This window comes from Apostichopus japonicus, chromosome 20 (assembly GCF_037975245.1).
Source record: "Apostichopus japonicus isolate 1M-3 chromosome 20, ASM3797524v1, whole genome shotgun sequence".
NCBI lineage: Eukaryota > Metazoa > Echinodermata > Holothuroidea > Aspidochirotida > Stichopodidae > Apostichopus > Apostichopus japonicus.
Window position 1 is genome coordinate 34146655 of NC_092580.1, and position 23899 is coordinate 34170553.

The 23899-nt window shown below is 34.8% G+C and overlaps 2 protein-coding genes across 12 annotated transcripts in view; both read left to right on the forward strand.

The window, feature by feature from the left end:
- LOC139961793 (calcium-activated chloride channel regulator 1-like) overlaps positions 1-20659 on the forward strand; it is a 78475-nt gene extending 57816 nt beyond the window's left edge. For 3 of the 11 annotated variants that reach the window (XM_071961308.1, XM_071961306.1, XM_071961307.1), the window contains 8 exons: positions 11281-11523; positions 12286-12528; positions 12844-13086; positions 13808-14050; positions 15572-15859; positions 16405-16506; positions 16585-16782; positions 17508-20659. In XM_071961308.1, the coding sequence (XP_071817409.1) occupies positions 11281-11523; positions 12286-12528; positions 12844-13086; positions 13808-14050; positions 15572-15859; positions 16405-16506; positions 16585-16782; positions 17508-17725 (1778 nt within the window). In that variant the 3' untranslated portion in view covers positions 17726-20659. The remainder of the gene's footprint in view (positions 1-11280; positions 11524-12285; positions 12529-12843; positions 13087-13807; positions 14051-15571; positions 15860-16404; positions 16507-16584; positions 16783-17507) is intronic. The other 8 variants (XM_071961309.1, XM_071961310.1, XM_071961312.1 and 5 more) reach the window with 8 other exon arrangements.
- Positions 238-4164, forward strand: LOC139961263 (hyalin-like). The gene is made up of 5 exons (XM_071960347.1): positions 238-256; positions 792-1034; positions 2801-3043; positions 3359-3601; positions 3917-4164. The coding sequence occupies exons 1-5, from the start codon at positions 238-240 to the stop codon at positions 4162-4164; spliced, it is 996 nt and encodes a 331-aa protein (XP_071816448.1).
- Positions 20660-23899: the final 3240 nt, after the last annotated feature.

Consider the following 23899-nt stretch of genomic DNA (forward strand, 5'->3'; position numbering starts at 1 on the left):
CATGAACACCAAAGCTGTTAACTATACTTACGCCCATGAGGTTTCATTTCTTGAATGAAAAGTTGTGAAGACAATTGATAACCAGTTTTAGACATTTCTATGGCTTGAAAAACATCATTTACTGGTATATTTTATGATATGTGGCTAACATTTGCAACTGCATTTATTGTCAATGTTTAAAGCCTAATTTATTCGATGGGAAGTTACTGAAAACTATCACGGAGAAATTATCTTATCATGCACCAGAAAATGTTTGGCTAGTTTGTAAGAAGCCAAACCCTGTGGCTGATCTGCATAGATCTTAGCAACACATGTGATGTTCTAATTCCGTGACCGCAAATCTCTTCTGATGCTCCTTTTTAAACTAAAAAAATTGATACTAAGTATCGGAAGGGTCCTTATGACATTTCAGACTGACCAAAGTTATATTTATGTTTAACTTTATTCATGAACACCAAAGCTGTTAACTATACTTACGCCCATGAGGTTTCATTTCTTGAATGAAAAGTTGTGAAGACAATTGATAACCAGTTTTAGACATTTCTATGGCTTGAAAAACATCATTTACTGGTATATTTTATGATATGTGGCTGACATTTGCAACTGCATTTATTGTCAACGTCTTTTAGACGACATAATATAGCATTTGCGACTATCAGTTTGTTGCAAGTTTAGAGTTAAACAATGAGCAATTTTATTTCTTAGCACCTCCCAACATTTAAATATACAGTACTATCACATCTGAGTACATTTTCTAGTTAACCTTTCTTGTCTGCTTTTATAATTTAAAGATGTGACTCATCCTTATGCGAGCTGTCCAAATGATATAGATACTGATGCAAGGCTGCAAGAAGGCACCACTGCAAGAGTTGATTTTGTGACATCATGTTCTGACAACATTGACACAGGCATTCAAGCTGCTTGTGATGCAACCAGCGAAAGTGAATTTCCAGTGGGTGTAACAACAGTGACTTGTTCTTGTGAAGATTTGTCTCAAAATACTGATGAATGTTCTTTTACCGTAACAGTTAAAGGTTAGTTTGAGTGAATTTCTTACAATGAAAAGTTGTGAAGGCAATTGTTAACCAGTTTTAGACATTCTTCTGGCTTAAAAAACTTCATTTACTGGTGTATTGTATGATATGTGGCTAACACTTGCAACTGCATTTATTGTCAATGTTTAAAGCCTAATTTATTTGATGGGAAGTTACTGAAAACTATCACGGAGAAATTATCTTATCATGCACCAGAAAATGTTTGGCTAGTTTGTAAGAAGCCAAACCCTGTGGCTGATCTGCATAGATCTTAGCAACACATGTGATGTTCTAATTCCGTGACCGCAAATCTCTTCTGATGCTCCTTTTCAAACTAAAAAAATTGATACTAAGTATCGGAAGGGTCCTTATGACATTTCAGACTGACCAAAGTTATATTTATGTTTAACTTTATTCATGAACACCAAAGCTGTTAACTATACTTACGCCCATGAGGTTTCATTTCTTGAATGAAAAGTTGTGAAGACAATTGATAACCAGTTTTAGACATTTCTATGGCTTGAAAAACATCATTTACTGGTATATTTTATGATATGTGGCTAACATTTGCAACTGCATTTATTGTCAACGTATTTTAGACGACATAATATAGCATTTGCGACTATCAGTTTGTTGCAAGTTTAGAGTTAAACAATGAGCAATTTTATTTCTTAGCACCTCCCAACATTTAAATATACAATACTATCACATCTGAGTACATTTTCTAGTTAACCTTTCTTGTCTGCTTTTATAATTTAAAGATGTGACTCATCCTTATGCGAGCTGTCCAAATGATATAGATACTGATGCAAGGCTGCAAGAAGGCACCACTGCAAGAGTTGATTTTGTGACATCATGTTCTGACAACTTTGACACAGGCATTCAAGCTGCTTGTAATGCAACCAGCGAAAGTGAATTTCCAGTGGGTGTAACAACAGTGACATGTTCTTGTGAAGATTTGTCTCAAAATACTGATGAATGTTCTTTTACCGTAACAGTTAAAGGTTAGTTTGAGTGAATTTCTTACAATGAAAAGTTGTGAAGGCAATTGTTAACCAGTTTTAGACATTCTTCTGGCTTAAAAAACTTCATTTACTGGTGTATTGTATGATATGTGGCTAACACTTGCAACTGCATTTATTGTCAATGTTTAAAGCCTAATTTATTTGATGGGAAGTTACTGAAAACTATCACGGAGAAATTATCTTATCATGCACCAGAAAATGTTTGGCTAGTTTGTAAGAAGCCAAACCCTGTGGCTGATCTGCATAGATCTTAGCAACACATGTGATGTTCTAATTCCGTGACCGCAAATCTCTTCTGATGCTCCTTTTCAAACTAAAAAAATTGATACTAAGTATCGGAAGGGTCCTTATGACATTTCAGACTGACCAAAGTTATATTTATGTTTAACTTTATTCATGAACACCAAAGCTCTTAACTATACTTACGCCCATGAGGTTTCATTTCTTGCAATGAAAAGTTGTGAAGACAATTGTTAACCAGTTTTAGACATTTCTATGGCTTGAAAAACATCATTTACTGGTATATTTTATGATATGTGGCTGACATTTGCAACTGCATTTATTGTCAACGTCTTTTAGAAGACATAATATAGCATTTGCGACTATCAGTTTGTTGCAAATTTAGAGTTAAACAATGAGCAATTTTATTTCTTAGCACCTCCCAACAATTAAATATACAGTACTATCACATCTGAGTACATTTTCTAGTTAACCTTTCTTGTCTGCTTTTATAATTTAAAGATGTGACTCATCCTAATGCGAGCTGTCCAAATGATATAGATACTGATGCAAGGCTGCAAAAAGGCACCACTGCAAGAGTTGATTTTGTGACATCATGTTCTGACAACATTGACATAGGCATTCAAGCTGCTTGTAATGCAACCAGCCAAAGTGAATTTCCAGTGGGTGTAACAACAGTGACTTGTTCTTGTGAAGATTTGTCTCAAAATACTGATGAATGTTCTTTTACCGTAACAGTTAAAGGTTAGTTTGAGTGAATTTCTTACAATGAAAAGTTGTGAAGGCAATTGTTAACCAGTTTTAGACATTCTTCTGGCTTGAAAAACATCATTTACTGGTATATTTTATGATATGTGGCTGACATTTGCAACTGCATTTATTGTCAACGTATTTTAGACGACATAATATAGCATTTGCGACTTTCAGTTTGTTGCAAATTTAGAGTTAAACAATGAGCAATTTTATTTCTTAGCACCTCCCAACATTTAAATATACAGTACTATCACATCTGAGTACATTTTCTAGTTAACCTTTCTTGTCTGCTTTTATAATTTAAAGATGTGACTCATCCTAATGCGAGCTGTCCAAATGATATAGATACTGATGCAAGGCTGCAAGAAGGCACCACTGCAAGAGTTGATTTTGGGACATCATGTTCTGACAACATTGACATAGGCATTCAAGCTGCTTGTAATGCAACCAGCCAAAGTGAATTTCCAGTGGGTGTAACAATAGTGACTTGTTCTTGTGAAGATTTGTCTCAAAATACTGATGAATGTTCTTTTACCGTAACAGTTAAAGGTTAGTTTGAGTGAATTTCTTACAATGAAAAGTTGTGAAGGCAATTGTTAACCAGTTTTAGACATTCTTCTGGCTTGAAAAACATCATTTACTGGTATATTTTATGATATGTGGCTGACATTTGCAACTGCATTTATTGTCAACGTCTTTTAGACGACATAATATAGCATTTGCGACTTTCAGTTTGTTGCAAATTTAGAGTTAAACAATGAGCAATTTTATTTCTTAGCACCTCCCAACATTTAAATATACAGTACTATCACATCTGAGTACATTTTCTAGTTAACCTTTCTTGTCTGCTTTTATAATTTAAAGATGTGACTCATCCTAATGCGAGCTGTCCAAATGATATAGATACTGATGCAAGGCTGCAAGAAGGCACCACTGCAAGAGTTGATTTTGTGACATCATGTTCTGACAACATTGACATAGGCATTCAAGCTGCTTGTAATGCAACCAGCGAAAGTGAATTTCCAGTGGGTGTAATAACAGTGACTTGTTCTTGTGAAGATTTGTCTCAAAATGCTGATGAATGTTCTTTTACCGTAACAGTTAAAGGTTAGTTTGAGTGAATTTCTTACAATGAAAAGTTGTGAAGGCAATTGTTAACCAGTTTTAGACATTCTTCTGGCTTAAAAAACTTCATTTAATGGTGTATTGTATGATATGTGGCTAACACTTGCAACTGCATTTATTGTCAATGTTTAAAGCCTAATTTATTTGATGGGAAGTTACTGAAAACTATCACGGAGAAATTATCTTATCATGCACCAGAAAATGTTTGGCTAGTTTGTAAGAAGCCAAACCCTGTGGCTGATCTGCATAGATCTTAGCAACACATGTGATGTTCTAATTCCGTGACCGCAAATCTCTTCTGATGCTCCTTTTCAAACTAAAAAAAATTGATACTAAGTATCGGAAGGGTCCTTATGACATTTCAGACTGACCAAAGTTATATTTATGTTTAACTTTATTCATGAACACCAAAGCTGTTAACTATACTTACGCCCATGAGGTTTCATTTCTTAAATGAAAAGTTGTGAAGACAATTGATAACCAGTTTTAGACATTTCTATGGCTTGAAAAACATCATTTACTGGTATATTTTATGATATGTGGCTAACATTTGCAACTGCATTTATTGTCAATGTTTAAAGCCTAATTTATTTGATGGGAAGTTACTGAAAACTATCACGGAGAAATTATCTTATCATGCACCAGAAAATGTTTGGCTAGTTTGTAAGAAGCCAAACCCTGTGGCTGATCTGCATAGATCTTAGCAACACATGTGATGTTCTAATTCCGTGACCGCAAATCTCTTCTGATGCTCCTTTTCAAACTAAAAAAATTGATACTAAGTATCGGAAGGGTCCTTATGACATTTCAGACTGACCAAAGTTATATTTATGTTTAACTTTATTCATGAACACCAAAGCTGTTAACTATACTTACGCCCATGAGGTTTCATTTCTTGAATGAAAAGTTGTGAAGACAATTGATAACCAGTTTTAGACATTTCTATGGCTTGAAAAACATCATTTACTGGTATATTTTATGATATGTGGCTGACATTTGCAACTGCATTTATTGTCAACGTCTTTTAGACGACATAATATAGCATTTGCGACTATCAGTTTGTTGCAAGTTTAGAGTTAAACAATGAGCAATTTTATTTCTTAGCACCTCCCAACATTTAAATATACAGTACTATCACATCTGAGTACATTTTCTAGTTAACCTTTCTTGTCTGCTTTTATAATTTAAAGATGTGACTCATCCTTATGCGAGCTGTCCAAATGATATAGATACTGATGCAAGGCTGCAAGAAGGCACCACTGCAAGAGTTGATTTTGTGACATCATGTTCTGACAACATTGACACAGGCATTCAAGCTGCTTGTGATGCAACCAGCGAAAGTGAATTTCCAGTGGGTGTAACAACAGTGACTTGTTCTTGTGAAGATTTGTCTCAAAATACTGATGAATGTTCTTTTACCGTAACAGTTAAAGGTTAGTTTGAGTGAATTTCTTACAATGAAAAGTTGTGAAGGCAATTGTTAACCAGTTTTAGACATTCTTCTGGCTTAAAAAACTTCATTTACTGGTGTATTGTATGATATGTGGCTAACACTTGCAACTGCATTTATTGTCAATGTTTAAAGCCTAATTTATTTGATGGGAAGTTACTGAAAACTATCACGGAGAAATTATCTTATCATGCACCAGAAAATGTTTGGCTAGTTTGTAAGAAGCCAAACCCTGTGGCTGATCTGCATAGATCTTAGCAACACATGTGATGTTCTAATTCCGTGACCGCAAATCTCTTCTGATGCTCCTTTTCAAACTAAAAAAATTGATACTAAGTATCGGAAGGGTCCTTATGACATTTCAGACTGACCAAAGTTATATTTATGTTTAACTTTATTCATGAACACCAAAGCTGTTAACTATACTTACGCCCATGAGGTTTCATTTCTTGAATGAAAAGTTGTGAAGACAATTGATAACCAGTGTTAGACATTTCTATGGCTTGAAAAACATCATTTACTGGTATATTTTATGATATGTGGCTGACATTTGCAACTGCATTTATTGTCAACGTCTTTTAGACGACATAATATAGCATTTGCGACTATCAGTTTGTTGCAAGTTTAGAGTTAAACAATGAGCAATTTTATTTCTTAGCACCTCCCAACATTTAAATATACAATACTATCACATCTGAGTACATTTTCTAGTTAACCTTTCTTGTCTGCTTTTATAATTTAAAGATGTGACTCATCCTTATGCGAGCTGTCCAAATGATATAGATACTGATGCAAGGCTGCAAGAAGGCACCACTGCAAGAGTTGATTTTGTGACATCATGTTCTGACAACTTTGACACAGGCATTCAAGCTGCTTGTGATGCAACCAGCGAAAGTGAATTTCCAGTGGGTGTAACAACAGTGACATGTTCTTGTGAAGATTTGTCTCAAAATACTGATGAATGTTCTTTTACCGTAACAGTTAAAGGTTAGTTTGAGTGAATTTCTTACAATGAAAAGTTGTGAAGGCAATTGTTAACCAGTTTTAGACATTCTTCTGGCTTAAAAAACTTCATTTACTGGTGTATTGTATGATATGTGGCTAACACTTGCAACTGCATTTATTGTCAATGTTTAAAGCCTAATTTATTTGATGGGAAGTTACTGAAAACTATCACGGAGAAATTATCTTATCATGCACCAGAAAATGTTTGGCTAGTTTGTAAGAAGCCAAACCCTGTGGCTGATCTGCATAGATCTTAGCAACACATGTGATGTTCTAATTCCGTGACCGCAAATCTCTTCTGATGCTCCTTTTCAAACTAAAAAAATTGATACTAAGTATCGGAAGGGTCCTTATGACATTTCAGACTGACCAAAGTTATATTTATGTTTAACTTTATTCATGAACACCAAAGCTGTTAACTATACTTATGCCCATGAGGTTTCATTTCTTGAATGAAAAGTTGTGAAGACAATTGTTAACCAGTTTTAGACATTGCTATGGCTTGAAAAACATCATTTACTGGTATATTTTATGATATGTGGCTGACATTTGCAACTGCATTTATTGTCAACGTCTTTTAGAAGACATAATATAGCATTTGCGACTATCAGTTTGTTGCAAGTTTAGAGTTAAACAATGAGCAATTTTATTTCTTAGCACCTCCCAACATTTAAATATACAGTACTATCACATCTGAGTACATTTTCTAGTTAACCTTTCTTGTCTGCTTTTATAATTTAAAGATGTGACTCATCCTAATGCGAGCTGTCCAAATGATATAGATACTGATGCAAGGCTGCAAGAAGGCACCACTGCAAGAGTTGATTTTGTGACATCATGTTCTGACAACATTGACATAGGCATTCAAGCTGCTTGTAATGCAACCAGCGAAAGTGAATTTCCAGTGGGTGTAATAACAGTGACTTGTTCTTGTGAAGATTTGTCTCAAAATGCTGATGAATGTTCTTTTACCGTAACAGTTAAAGGTTAGTTTGAGTGAATTTCTTACAATGAAAAGTTGTGAAGGCAATTGTTAACCAGTTTTAGACATTCTTCTGGCTTAAAAAACTTCATTTAATGGTGTATTGTATGATATGTGGCTAACACTTGCAACTGCATTTATTGTCAATGTTTAAAGCCTAATTTATTTGATGGGAAGTTACTGAAAACTATCACGGAGAAATTATCTTATCATGCACCAGAAAATGTTTGGCTAGTTTGTAAGAAGCCAAACCCTGTGGCTGATCTGCATAGATCTTAGCAACACATGTGATGTTCTAATTCCGTGACCGCAAATCTCTTCTGATGCTCCTTTTCAAACTAAAAAAAATTGATACTAAGTATCGGAAGGGTCCTTATGACATTTCAGACTGACCAAAGTTATATTTATGTTTAACTTTATTCATGAACACCAAAGCTGTTAACTATACTTACGCCCATGAGGTTTCATTTCTTAAATGAAAAGTTGTGAAGACAATTGATAACCAGTTTTAGACATTTCTATGGCTTGAAAAACATCATTTACTGGTATATTTTATGATATGTGGCTAACATTTGCAACTGCATTTATTGTCAATGTTTAAAGCCTAATTTATTTGATGGGAAGTTACTGAAAACTATCACGGAGAAATTATCTTATCATGCACCAGAAAATGTTTGGCTAGTTTGTAAGAAGCCAAACCCTGTGGCTGATCTGCATAGATCTTAGCAACACATGTGATGTTCTAATTCCGTGACCGCAAATCTCTTCTGATGCTCCTTTTCAAACTAAAAAAATTGATACTAAGTATCGGAAGGGTCCTTATGACATTTCAGACTGACCAAAGTTATATTTATGTTTAACTTTATTCATGAACACCAAAGCTGTTAACTATACTTACGCCCATGAGGTTTCATTTCTTGAATGAAAAGTTGTGAAGACAATTGATAACCAGTTTTAGACATTTCTATGGCTTGAAAAACATCATTTACTGGTATATTTTATGATATGTGGCTGACATTTGCAACTGCATTTATTGTCAACGTCTTTTAGACGACATAATATAGCATTTGCGACTATCAGTTTGTTGCAAGTTTAGAGTTAAACAATGAGCAATTTTATTTCTTAGCACCTCCCAACATTTAAATATACAGTACTATCACATCTGAGTACATTTTCTAGTTAACCTTTCTTGTCTGCTTTTATAATTTAAAGATGTGACTCATCCTTATGCGAGCTGTCCAAATGATATAGATACTGATGCAAGGCTGCAAGAAGGCACCACTGCAAGAGTTGATTTTGTGACATCATGTTCTGACAACATTGACACAGGCATTCAAGCTGCTTGTGATGCAACCAGCGAAAGTGAATTTCCAGTGGGTGTAACAACAGTGACTTGTTCTTGTGAAGATTTGTCTCAAAATACTGATGAATGTTCTTTTACCGTAACAGTTAAAGGTTAGTTTGAGTGAATTTCTTACAATGAAAAGTTGTGAAGGCAATTGTTAACCAGTTTTAGACATTCTTCTGGCTTAAAAAACTTCATTTACTGGTGTATTGTATGATATGTGGCTAACACTTGCAACTGCATTTATTGTCAATGTTTAAAGCCTAATTTATTTGATGGGAAGTTACTGAAAACTATCACGGAGAAATTATCTTATCATGCACCAGAAAATGTTTGGCTAGTTTGTAAGAAGCCAAACCCTGTGGCTGATCTGCATAGATCTTAGCAACACATGTGATGTTCTAATTCCGTGACCGCAAATCTCTTCTGATGCTCCTTTTCAAACTAAAAAAATTGATACTAAGTATCGGAAGGGTCCTTATGACATTTCAGACTGACCAAAGTTATATTTATGTTTAACTTTATTCATGAACACCAAAGCTGTTAACTATACTTACGCCCATGAGGTTTCATTTCTTGAATGAAAAGTTGTGAAGACAATTGATAACCAGTGTTAGACATTTCTATGGCTTGAAAAACATCATTTACTGGTATATTTTATGATATGTGGCTGACATTTGCAACTGCATTTATTGTCAACGTCTTTTAGACGACATAATATAGCATTTGCGACTATCAGTTTGTTGCAAGTTTAGAGTTAAACAATGAGCAATTTTATTTCTTAGCACCTCCCAACATTTAAATATACAATACTATCACATCTGAGTACATTTTCTAGTTAACCTTTCTTGTCTGCTTTTATAATTTAAAGATGTGACTCATCCTTATGCGAGCTGTCCAAATGATATAGATACTGATGCAAGGCTGCAAGAAGGCACCACTGCAAGAGTTGATTTTGTGACATCATGTTCTGACAACTTTGACACAGGCATTCAAGCTGCTTGTGATGCAACCAGCGAAAGTGAATTTCCAGTGGGTGTAACAACAGTGACATGTTCTTGTGAAGATTTGTCTCAAAATACTGATGAATGTTCTTTTACCGTAACAGTTAAAGGTTAGTTTGAGTGAATTTCTTACAATGAAAAGTTGTGAAGGCAATTGTTAACCAGTTTTAGACATTCTTCTGGCTTAAAAAACTTCATTTACTGGTGTATTGTATGATATGTGGCTAACACTTGCAACTGCATTTATTGTCAATGTTTAAAGCCTAATTTATTTGATGGGAAGTTACTGAAAACTATCACGGAGAAATTATCTTATCATGCACCAGAAAATGTTTGGCTAGTTTGTAAGAAGCCAAACCCTGTGGCTGATCTGCATAGATCTTAGCAACACATGTGATGTTCTAATTCCGTGACCGCAAATCTCTTCTGATGCTCCTTTTCAAACTAAAAAAATTGATACTAAGTATCGGAAGGGTCCTTATGACATTTCAGACTGACCAAAGTTATATTTATGTTTAATTTTATTCATGAACACCAAAGCTGTTAACTATACTTACGCCCATGAGGTTTCATTTCTTGAATGAAAAGTTGTGAAGACAATTGATAACCAGTTTTAGACATTTCTATGGCTTGAAAAACATCATTTACTGGTATATTTTATGATATGTGGCTAACACTTGCAACTGCATTTATTGTCAATGTTTAAAGCCTAATTTATTCGATGGGAAGTTACTGAAAACTATCACGGAGAAATTATCTTATCATGCACCAGAAAATGTTTGGCTAGTTTGTAAGAAGCCAAACCCTGTGGCTGATCTGCATAGATCTTAGCAACACATGTGATGTTCTAATTCCGTGACCGCAAATCTCTTCTGATGCTCCTTTTCAAACTAAAAAAATTGATACTAAGTATCGGAAGGGTCCTTATGACATTTCAGACTGACCAAAGTTATATTTATGTTTAACTTTATTCATGAACACCAAAGCTGTTAACTATACTTACGCCCATGAGGTTTCATTTCTTGAATGAAAAGTTGTGAAGACAATTGATAACCAGTTTTAGACATTTCTATGGCTTGAAAAACATCATTTACTGGTATATTTTATGATATGTGGCTAACATTTGCAACTGCATTTATTGTCAACGTCTTTTAGACGACATAATATAGCATTTGCGACTATCAGTTTGTTGCAAGTTTAGAGTTAAACAATGAGCAATTTTATTTCTTAGCACCTCCCAACATTTAAATATACAGTACTATCACATCTGAGTACATTTTCTAGTTAACCTTTCTTGTCTGCTTTTATAATTTAAAGATGTGACTCATCCAAAAGCGAGCTGTCCAAATGATATAGATACTGATGCAAGGCTGCAAAAAGGCACCACTGCAAGAGTTGATTTTGTGACATCATGTTCTGACAACTTTCACACAGGCATTCAAGCTGCTTGTGATGCAACCAGCGAAAGTGAATTTCCAGTGGGTGTAACAACAGTGACTTGTTCTTGTGAAGATTTGTCTCAAAATACTGATGAATGTTCTTTTACCGTAACAGTTAAAGGTTAGTTTGAGTGAATTTCTTACAATGAAAAGTTGTGAAGGCAATTGTTAACCAGTTTTAGACATTCTTCTGGCTTAAAAAACTTCATTAACTGGTGTATTGTATGATATGTGGCTAACACTTGCAACTGCATTTATTGTCAATGTTTAAAGCCTAATTTATTTGATGGGAAGTTACTGAAAACTATCACGGAGAAATTATCTTATCATGCACCAGAAAATGTTTGGCTAGTTTGTAAGAAGCCAAACCCTGTGGCTGATCTGCATAGATCTTAGCAACACATGTGATGTTCTAATTCCGTGACCGCAAATCTCTTCTGATGCTCCTTTTCAAACTAAAAAAATTGATACTAAGTATCGGAAGGGTCCTTATGACATTTCAGACTGACCAAAGTTATATTTATGTTTAACTTTATTCATGAACACCAAAGCTGTTAACTATACTTACGCCCATGAGGTTTCATTTCTTGCAATGAAAAGTTGTGAAGACAATTGTTAACCAGTTTTAGACATTTCTATGGCTTGAAAAACATCATTTACTGGTATATTTTATGATATGTGGCTGACATTTGCAACTGCATTTATTGTCAACGTCTTTTAGAAGACATAATATAGCATTTGCGACTATCAGTTTGTTGCAAATTTAGAGTTAAACAATGAGCAATTTTATTTCTTAGCACCTCCCAACAATTAAATATACAGTACTATCACATCTGAGTACATTTTCTAGTTAACCTTTCTTGTCTGCTTTTATAATTTAAAGATGTGACTCATCCTAATGCGAGCTGTCCAAATGATATAGATACTGATGCAAGGCTGCAAGAAGGCACCACTGCAAGAGTTGATTTTGTGACATCATGTTCTGACAACATTGACATAGGCATTCAAGCTGCTTGTAATGCAACCAGCCAAAGTGAATTTCCAGTGGGTGTAACAACAGTGACTTGTTCTTGTGAAGATTTGTCTCAAAATGCTGATGAATGTTCTTTTACCGTAACAGTTAAAGGTTAGTTTGAGTGAATTTCTTACAATGAAAAGTTGTGAAGGCAATTGTTAACCAGTTTTAGACATTCTTCTGGCTTGAAAAACATCATTTACTGGTATATTTTATGATATGTGGCTGACATTTGCAACTGCATTTATTGTCAACGTCTTTTAGACGACATAATATAGCATTTGCGACTTTCAGTTTGTTGCAAAGTTAGAGTTAAACAATGAGCAATTTTATTTCTTAGCACCTCCCAACAATTAAATATACAATACTATCACATCTGAGTACATTTTCTAGTTAACCTTTCTTGTCTGCTTTTATAATTTGAAGATGTGACTCATCCTAATGCGAGCTGTCCAAATGATATAGATACTGATGCAAGGCTGCAAGAAGGCACCACTGCAAGAGTTGATTTTGTGACATCATGTTCTGACAACATTGACACAGGCATTCAAGCTGCTTGTAATGCAACCAGCGAAAGTGAATTTCCAGTGGGTGTAACAACAGTGACTTGTTCTTGTGAAGATTTGTCTCAAAATACTGATGAATGTTCTTTTACCGTAACAGTTAAAGGTTAGTTTGAGTGAATTTCTTACATATTGCTAAGAAGTTTAAAAACAGATCATCTGATTGCTCCTGTTTAATTGAGTCATTTCTCGAAAGTTTATTTCCATTATCAACAACGAATGTTTAAAGCCTAATTTATTTGATGGGAAGTTACTGAAAACTATCACGGAGAAATTATCTTATCATGCACCAGAAAATGTTTGGCTAGTTTGTAAGAAGCCAAACCCTGTGGCTGATCTGCATAGATCTTAGCAACACATGTGATGTTCTAATTCCGTGACCACAAATCTCTTCTTATGCTCCTTTTCAAACTAAAAAAATTGATACTAAGTATCGGAAGGGTCCTTATGACATTTCAGACTGACCAAAGTTATATTTATGTTTAACTTTATTCATGAACACCAAAGCTGTTAACTATACTTATGCCCATGAGATTTCATTCCTTGAATGAAAAGTTGTGAAGACAATTGTTAACCAGTTTTAGACATTTTTATGGCTTGAAAAACATCATTTACTGGTATATTTTATGATATGTGGCTGACACTTTATTGTAAACGTCTTTTAGACGACATAATATAGCATTTGTGACCATCAATTTGTTGCAAATTTAGAGTGAGACAATGATCAATTTTATTTTTTAGCACCTCTTAACAATTAAATATACAGTGCTATCACATCTGAATACATTTTTTAGTTAACCTTTCTTGTCTGCTTTTATAATTTGTAGATGTTACTCATCCTACGGCGAGCTGTCCAAATGATATAGATACTAATGCAAGGCTACAAGAAGGAACCACTGCAAGAGTTGATTTTGTGACATCATGTTCTGACAACATTGACACAGGCATTCAAGCTGATTGTAATGCAACCAGCGGAAGTGACTTTCCATTTGGTGTAACAATAGTGAATTGTTCTTGTCAAGATATTTCTCAAAATACTGACGAATGTTCTTTCAATGTCATAGTTAAAGGTTAGTTTTGAGAGACTTTCTAATATTTTAATTTTTGTTTTCTTATATGAATACTGGCTGTTAAGATAAGACTTGGTTCAATAGTTTAGTTCCATGATAAATAATGAACACTAAAAGCCTAGTTTATTTGATGGGAAGTTACTGAACACTATCACAGATACATGCTTTTATCAATTAAGCACCAGAAATATTTTTTACCAGAAGCTAAACGCTCTGGTAGATCCTTACAGATCTTACCAACACATGTGATGTTTTACTTCCTTGACTAAAATTGTCTTCTGACGCTCCCATGCAATCATAATAATAATTCGAAGTTTTGGAATGGGTCTGATGGAAATGTCGGACTGACGAGCGCTATCTTAATTTTTAACTTTATGTTATGATCTAACTTAGAAACCACGTTAATAGTTCGAATCGTTTTAACAGATGTTAAAAACAAAAAGAAAACAAAAGTAACTTGTCTGAATGAAATATTTGTTAATGCGACTAATCAAAATTAGAATAAACCAGTATCTCTTTCTCTTACCATCTCAATTTTCTGATGAGGATTGCCACAACTTCAAATTCCATATTCTTTCAATAGTTGACCATATTTGGAATAAAACATCCAGGTATTGAAAAGAACATCCAGTATGGCTATAATTCACACTCATCTAAATTGATAGACCAGATAGTACGTATTCTTTTCTCTTTCTAGTTTATTCCTAACTTCCCTTTAACCCACATATATGACATAATAAAGTATTAATTCGCCCTTCCACCTAGAGATCAATGCAACAGATATTCATGAACTGTTCATACTAAATTGGCTATTACTGAAAATGTAAAACAAAGAAAGAAACCCCAACTGGTTATGACAATTCTTCAACTGCTGATACTAAATCGATGACTATTACTGAAAGCCTTACTGCTAAAGTGGCAGCCCATCAAACTACTGGTAATGACAGTTCGTCAACTGCTGATACTAAATCAGTTATTGATATTAAATTGATGATTAGTAAACATTTAAATACAGAAGTAGTAACCCCTACTGGCAACGAAAGTTCTTCAACTGCTGATACTAAGTCTATGACAACTGAAAGCCTAACTACAGAAGTGTCAGGTCATCAAACTACTGGTAATGTCAATTCTTGAAATGCTGAAAACTAAATCAATTATTGATACTAAATTGATGATTACTGGAAGTATATGTACAGAGGTGTCAGGCCATCAAACTACGGGTATTAAGAGTTCTTCAACTGCTGATACTAAATCAACTGCTGATACTAAATCAACAATTGATGCTAAATCAACAATTGATGCTAAATTGATGATTACTGAAAGCTTAACTAAAGTGATGGCAATCCCAACAAACTGCTGGTAATGACAATTCGTCAACTTTTGACACTAAATCGATGACTACTGAAAGCATAACTAAAGTGGTGGCAGCCCAACAAACAACTGGTAATGAAAATTCTTCAACTGCTGATACTAAATCAATTATTGCTACTAAATTGATGATTTCTAAACATTTTAATACAGAGGCAGTAAACTCTTCTGGTAACGACAGAGTTTCAACTGTTGATACTAAATTGACGACTACTGAAAGCCTAACTACAGAAGTGTCAGGTCATCAAACTGCTGGTAATGACAATTCTTCAACTGCTGATACTAAATCAATTATGGATACTAAATTGATGATTACTGGAAGTATAAGTACACTGGTGGCACCCCAACAAAATGCTGGTAATGACAATTCTTCAACTGCTGATACTGAATCGATGACTACTGAAAGCATAAATACATTGGTGGCAGCCAAACAAACTACTGGTAATGACAATTCTTCAACTGCTGATACTAAATTAATTATTGATACTAAATTGATGTTAATAGACATTTTATTACATAGGTAGTAACCCCTAATGGTAACGAAAGTTCCTTAACTCTTGATACTAAGTCGATGACTACTGAAGGCCTAACTACAGAAGTGTCAGGTCATCAAACTACTGGTAATGACAATTCTTCAACTGCTGATACTAAATCAATTATTGATACTAACTTGATGATTACTGGAAGCATAACTTCAGTGGTGGCACCCCAACAAACTGCTGGTAATGACAACTCTTAAACTGCTGATACTGAATCTATGACTACTGAAAGCATAACTACAGAAGTGTCAGGTCATCAAACTACTGGTAATGACAATTCTTCAACTGCTGATACTAAATCAATTATTGATACTAACTTGATGATTACTGGAAGCATAACTACAGTGGTGGCAGCCCAACAAACTACTGGTAATGACAATTCTTCAACCGCTGATACTAAATCAGTTATTGATACTAAGTTGATGATTAATAAACATTTTATTACAGAGGCAGTAACCCCTACTGGTAACGAAAGTTCTTCAACTCTTGACACGAAATCGATGACTACTGAAGGGCTAACTACAGAAGTGTCAGGTCATCAAACTACTGGTAATGCCAATTCTTCAACTGCTGATACTAAATTAATTATTGATACTAAGTTGATGATTAATAAACATTTTATTACAGAGGCAGTAACCCCTACTGGTAACGAAAGTTCTTCAACTCTTGACACTAAATCGATGACTACTGAAGGGCTAACTACAGAAGTGTCAGGTCATCAAACTACTGGTAATGCCAATTCTTCAACTGCTGATACTAAATCAATTATTGATACTCGATTGAGGATTACTGAACATTTTAATACAGAGGCAGTAACCCTAACTGGTAATGACAGTTCTTCAACTGCTGATACTAAATCAACTGTAGCTTCTAAAGTGATGATTACTGATCACTTTAATACAGAGGCAGAAATCCCTACTGATAAGGACAGTTCTTCAACTGTTAAAACTAAATCAATGATTACTGAAAGCAATATTTATAACCCATTTTTTTAAAAGTTACCATGTTTATTGCCATTTCAATTTTGGAGATGTACAATAATGTTTCAATTCCATTGGTCGATTAAGGTTCTGAAGATCTCAAATGTTTGTTTGATCTTTTTATTCATTTTTGACGGACGATTACGTTAGTAACATCCTCGATTAATGGTTTCTTTTAGATTTATTTTCGTTGACGTCATTCTAACTGTGCCATCGACCGCGTTATTGATGCTATTGTTTCTTATCACCAAATTTTCATTGTAACAATGCTTTGTTTATGTTTTTATTGATACTAAATCATTACTAAAAATATTATCACAAAGGCAGCAAACGTATCAATTGTAAAGATTGTCCACGGCTTAGAGTACAACTCCTTGTGCTTGAAACCTCGTAGTTTGTTACTTACTAGCTAACTGGCATACAAGCATGGCATATATAGGTCTAGATAAGCCTGTTACTCCGCATATGAATAATTCCTGTTAAAATGATTGATATGTTCATTATCAGTTTCATCTGATCCAGACGTTTCACGATTAACAACTGTTATCATTAATTGTTATCATATCACAGGAGTGCCGAAAGTAACGTTCACTACCGAAGTACCGATCCTTGCAACCATGAAACTTAAGGAGAATCAAATACCTGTTATCATCATACCTGTTTCCATCGCAATTGCATGTTTTGCTGTCTTGTCAATTCTATTGAGGTATATCGAGGTTACTTTCCGACGTTCTGGTAGTAATGAAATCAAAGATCCTGAAAGGGCAAGGCACCTCCAGACAGCCTAAATTCACATGGACCGAAGGAAACGATGGAACTGCACTGATGGAACTGCACTGATAGATAAATCCAGTTTGTCTCTGTCTACACCTGTGACCTGTCCACCCACAATACAACAGGTCGAATCAATTATCCAGTAATAGTGAAATTGATCTGCAATAGTACGAATATTAAAAGATATATGTCTGACTGGCTGGTTACCAGTGACGGTGGTCAGGATTTTCAAGATTGTTAACTACATTAAAATTGAACAACGTCCGGTTGATTATCAAGGTCTCTACATAAGCATGCATTTGATGAGACCGAAAGTCGTTTCTACAAGTTGATAAGTTCGACAAAGCAATAAAACATTAAATACACTGAAATGTTCAAAAAAAGAAGAATGTAAAAACATGATTCTTGATTTAGGATCTAAACATGTTTCCTTTCATTGGCTCTGGGATTAGATGTTATATTTAACCAGAGCATTACATAAAGCGTGTTTTAATGCAGTTATTTTCGTTTTCCATATTACTGTTTTCATGCGAAATGGCACTTATCGGTTACTATTGAATATGTCTAGCTATGAGTTTGCTCCCAAGTTCTAGTATATAACTGAAATATGCTCCCGAAACCTCTTCGCACAGTCTAGGTAATTGTGGACAAATACATCCACAAATCTTTAGTATTGTGACATCCATGTACAGTTTATTAACAAACTCCTCGATGGAAATCTAAATTAAAGAAGGAATTAACTTTCTGTTATGCTGTTGAGAATTGGAAAATGACTTGATCGATGCACCGCTGACAGCAGAATGGTTTGTTGCAAGTAGATCGGCACTATTTCATCGGGCTAAGGTCGACAGCTCGTTATATCCGAAGAATCTCCCAACGCATGCCACACAATATAAGGTATATGACGACCGTCCACTTTTAACACTTCCTGTAATTTATATAAACTTTTATTTTAGATTTTAACGTTATTTTTTCAAGGGTACTGAATATAGAAGTAGACAAAATCTCAAAATCTCGTAAGAAGAGTTCTATTTAAAAGTTTGTATTAGAAAGGGTGCGTTTGTGAGATATTATATCGGAAAATCCTCAATTATTTCTATGGTTGGCCAAATTCTACATGTTTTCTAAAAATTAATTCATGACGTCAGTTAAAGAATGATTTCCAAGGCACTTCTGATTATAATTAAATAGTATAAAGTAAATGGCCTGAATAGTGCCAAATAATTATAGGTACGTTTATCGCCAAGATTAGTTTGAACTATTTAGTTATAAGACGTAAAATAGTGTAAGATTTTCAAATAACCTATCGAGTCAAATTATAGTTATCGTTTTTTAATACTACTATATAGAACAATAATGTATAACAAGTACAACCGCATGAGTATGATCGTAAAGGGCTCTAAGCGCGAGTAGTAGAAGTAGTAAATTGAGTCTCGTCTATCCGACACGCTCAGTGATTAACCTCCGCCACGTATCACGATCTTGCGCGAGGTTTATTGCTTCCTCGTAATTGTTAATATTAATGTCCTTAAATTGCGACTTTATTTTTCCAAGCAAGGTAGTCACGGGCCTTCCTACTGGTTTAGCAGTATGTCTCAGTGCTTCTCTTAAAGCAACCTTTGTTGGGCGAGTACGAGTACCTAATTCTGTACTAGAGTGTACACTAGAAATATAAAGTACAAAAGTACAAATCTATTAGTGTGAGTATAGGCAACGTTGTAAGAATAAGAGTTTGAATCCGTATTGAATAACTGTTTACTTTGCTCCATAGTAACTAGTACGTTGGCATTACGATAAAAAATCTATTAGTGTGAGTATAGGCAGTATATTAATTAGTACGTAGGCTCTTTTTGCGTTAAGTCATACCCGTTAGTGTATCTCCGCGACGAGCTTAAAAGCCTTTTTTTAAGGAAGCTGAGTTTCCACAATTCCATTAATCACACATTCTCAATAAAACATGTGTTTTTGATGTACATCGAATGAGAATATATTAGCAGAATGTTCCAATCCCTTTTTAAGCTCTGGTGTGTATGTGGGGGTGGGGTGGGGGGTTGAAGTGTAACGATGAATGCTTTCTTTACCCTCACCCCTCCCCCAGTTCTCCAGCATCGCAGTGTATTCGGAAACCCGTGGGACCACAACTGCGTAAAATTACTCTTATACTATCAAAAATGACAGTAAAATTGTACGGTATTTAAATTATTGTTTGGGTTTCAAATACGTAAAATATGGAACATCTTCCTGTTGATATTCAAAGTCACTACGTGGACATGCATTTGATGATACCGAAAGTCGTTCTTATAAGTTATAAGTTCAACAGTAATAAAACATTTCAGTATACTGAAATGTAATGAAATGTAATGAAATGTAAGAACTTTAAGTTGTTTGCAGCCCTTTCCTTCATTGGCCCGGGGATTCGATCTTGTATTTCAACATAACATTAAATAAAGCCTGATTGTGCTAATGCAGTTATGTAGTTAATGTTGGTTCGTACAATGTGTCCCTAAATAAACTTATACAAACTAATTTTAGTAAACCTTAGAAAATTCTAAAAAAAAAATCCCACGTTTTCACCTTCACGTCTCTGTATAAGTAAAACTAACAACGAAATATTTTTTAGATCTATTTTCATATTTTGTTTTTGTTATATTCATATACTTCTATACAAAATTTTATCACCATCGTTCGTAGAATTTTAATTACAAATGTTAATGAGATATTTCACCGTTTGTTTGTAAGTAAGATATCTGACACATATTCTTTCAATATTTTTAACGTAAAATGTATCAACTGAGGAAACTATACACGTGACTTTTAATGTAGAAAAATTGTGTCTGTGATAATTTCTAACGTCTAATTTGGCATTGTTCTTTCCTTTTGTCTTTGATTGTTTCTTTCCTGTATCTTGTTTCCATTCCTTATAAATAAATGTAAGATAAAAGAACATATACTGCTGACTACGTAATTAATTGTGACCTATCAACAGGCTGCGTTATTACTTTCGTACGAAGTGGCACTTATCGGATACTTTTGCGAAATGAATAGTTTGTTCCGAACAGGAAGTTCTAATGTTTTAACTTAGGACGTTCCCGAACCGCTCAAGCAGTTTACGTGACTGCGTGGAAATCGATCAATGTTGGGTTGGGTTCCAAAGTCAAACACTGAACTGAGAATGAAGACACCAGACGAGTTGTTCCAGTTAAAAAGATATATTGGTAACTGCTAACTACGATACAATAATGAAAGATTAACGGCTACATGGCGAACGACTTTTATATTATACTCAATCTCTCCGGACCCCATCCCACATCCTGGGACCAGCAAAAGTTAGTCCTGAACTGCAACTCTTAACTTCAATCCAATTCAAACTCTAAATCTTACTGAGACTGAAGCAATTCTCTCTTCCATACACAGGAAACATCCCCAAATATAGGGAATGCTCTCTACACGCAAGTTCTTATGTTACCAGCCTGTGAATAACATTTATCCAAAAAGATAGACAAATCCTAACGATTATCAAACCACAAGGTTAAACAAGGTAATCTTCTGCCAGCTTTAAGTGCTTTTCAGACTGTGAGATTTGACTCTGGCATCGATATTTTCAAAAGGACATGTTAAAGTGGAGTTGATCTGGAAAATCTACACAAGTAAGAATGATAAGTCCCATCACTACCGACTCTTTAATACTTAACAAACTCGACAAAAAACACAGTAAATGAATTCACAACCCCGCCCCCCCCCCCCCCCCTCCCCCACAAAAAAAATCATCGTAGCGATTTAAGGGCGTTCTACAAAATATGTATAAGCAATCATGTTGTGGTAAACAAACATACATACGGAATCATGTGACTTGACAGGTGAATGGTTTGTTACAAGTAGATCGGTGCCAATTCATCGGACTGAGGTCGGCAGCTCGCTATATCCGCAGACATTCACATTATATGCAACACAATATAATGTATATGACGACCACTTTCAACACTTCCTGTAATTTCTATACAGTTTGTTTTTAGATTTTAACGTTATTTTTTCAAGGGTACTGAATATAGAAGTAGACCAATTCTCATAATAGACTTTTTGTCAGCACTAACAGTTATCTTACATGTTACGGTATTAGAAAGCTGTGTTTGTGAAACATTTAAAGGCGTTTAGGTCTAGTCAATGAGAACATGTAACACTGCAATTGCGGAACGGGTTTAGCGAAACAAAAACAAGCATTGAGGGAAAATGCTGATGCTAAATGAAAAAAAAAACAGTAAAAACTAATTAATGGCAATAAAAGGGCTTAATAATGTAAAAGTAACTTTATCGCCAAGATTAGTTTGAACTATTTCGTTGTAAGACTTACAATAGTGAAGTATATTTAATTATATTTTTACCTATAGCTAGCCACTGAAAATTTTACCTTTCATTGTTGACGACGAATTCATTTCGCTGGTTGTGTAGCCAGTGCATATGAGCGAAAGTGCACACAAAAATGAGTAAATCAGGGAAATATTCAATCGCGTTGTCGATCTCTTTATTGTGTGAAATTTCATGAAAACCAACAATAATAAATGTAATAAAGTATTCGTGCTGCAACATTAACTAAATAAGGCCACAATGTGTATGCAATGTACATGCGTTCTAGTGTTTAAATACATATACTTGTATTGAGAGGGATCTCTTATTCTTATTCAATCACGAATGTAGTGTTAATTCATAACGGTGCTACCAAGATAAACTTACTATAAGGCAAACCGTTTTGTTCACGGGAGTCAAAAACGTTGGCCTTTTTTAAAAATATTTTTATGACTATTCCATCAAGAGTCCAAACAATGTACAAATTATAATAACATATACATTATGAACAGTAGTCAATATTATCAACAACAACAAATAAATCATTGAACTTCAAATAAAGATTCCCAGTTATGCCATCTGATAACAAAAGGATGTTGCTTACAATCAGTTTTATACATAAACTTTTCTTTTAGATAAAAATTCTTTAAATCAATTTTACCATATAGCTAAAGGAAGGTTTCGTTGACCTTTTATAATACTTACGGTAATATATAATAACATATGAGGACAACCTATGTCTCTCATGTTCATCTTTGTTAGGATAAGAAGTAAATTCCTATCTTTTAGCCGATTGGCTCCATGAATGTGCCATATATTACACTAGTAATATAGGTGATATTAACCTCGATAAATGGCTGCTGAGTTCCTTGTTGGCCAATAGCAAATAATCGCTATTAGCCCTTCGTCAAGAATGACGCTATTATTGGAGAGTGACGTACTAGTAAAGACATACAGATCGCCTACGGTGTAACAATGGCAACTTATTCAGCCATCCATAACCTAGTACAGGCCAATAATACTTGTTAAAAAACCTAAAATCTGAATGGGTCGTTTCGTCAGCTGACCGTGCATTAACCTATGGATAATGCTCGGTAAACTCACCGGCGGATGAATATAAGTTGCAAAACATGGGGGGGGGGGGGGAAGCATCTCGGTGAGCTCAATCCCGATCCTGGCTAGTAATGCAAACGAATAACAAAACGTCTGTGACACGAATCAGATCAAGTATGACAACTAGCCACCCTCCCCCCTCCAACCCCGGTGTAAACCTTGACCAAATGATGACCAGAATTTCCGTGCAAGCTAGCTTTCAGCCTGAAGTACACTAACTGTAGTGTGCAAACAACAACGATTACCACATTTAGCAATGCTGACGTTAATGTTATTAACATTATGGTGTTAGGCAGCCAGCGGAATAAAAATAGGTGTATGGTAGGTAATAGTATCAAAAGTTATTTGAGGCTTCGAAGAAAAGAAAGGCAATGTTCAGATGTCCTGAGATCAGCAATACAAGGAATCGAACCAACGAAAGACAATTACCCAAAACATTTGACTAACCAGGGCCGTAGCCCGGGTGGGGGGGGGGGGCATTTGAGAAGCATCGAGAACATTAATTATCGTCCAAATGTTACATAGTGATGATTTGATGTGCGTAAATACTAGGGCTATTTTGTTTTGTAAACATTACTTGGTTTGCCATCATGACACTACCAGAACCGTATAAACGATGTTAATTTTGCCAAACATGCCTCCCAGATTGCTGGAAATGGCAACATTTATTTTGAGATCTAATGGTTTTGATATTTACATTTCGAAAATGAAAATTTAGAAAAATTGTTTTCGGC

What these genes read in the sequence shown, in the direction of transcription:
- LOC139961263 (XM_071960347.1), top strand. An exon ending in TTTTACCGTAACAGTTAAAG is followed by an intron (nt 3,044 to 3,358) that starts GTTAGTTTGAGT and finishes TATAATTTAAAG; the next exon opens with ATGTGACTCATCCTAATGCG. An exon ending in TTTTACCGTAACAGTTAAAG is followed by an intron (nt 3,602 to 3,916) that starts GTTAGTTTGAGT and finishes TATAATTTAAAG; the next exon opens with ATGTGACTCATCCTAATGCG.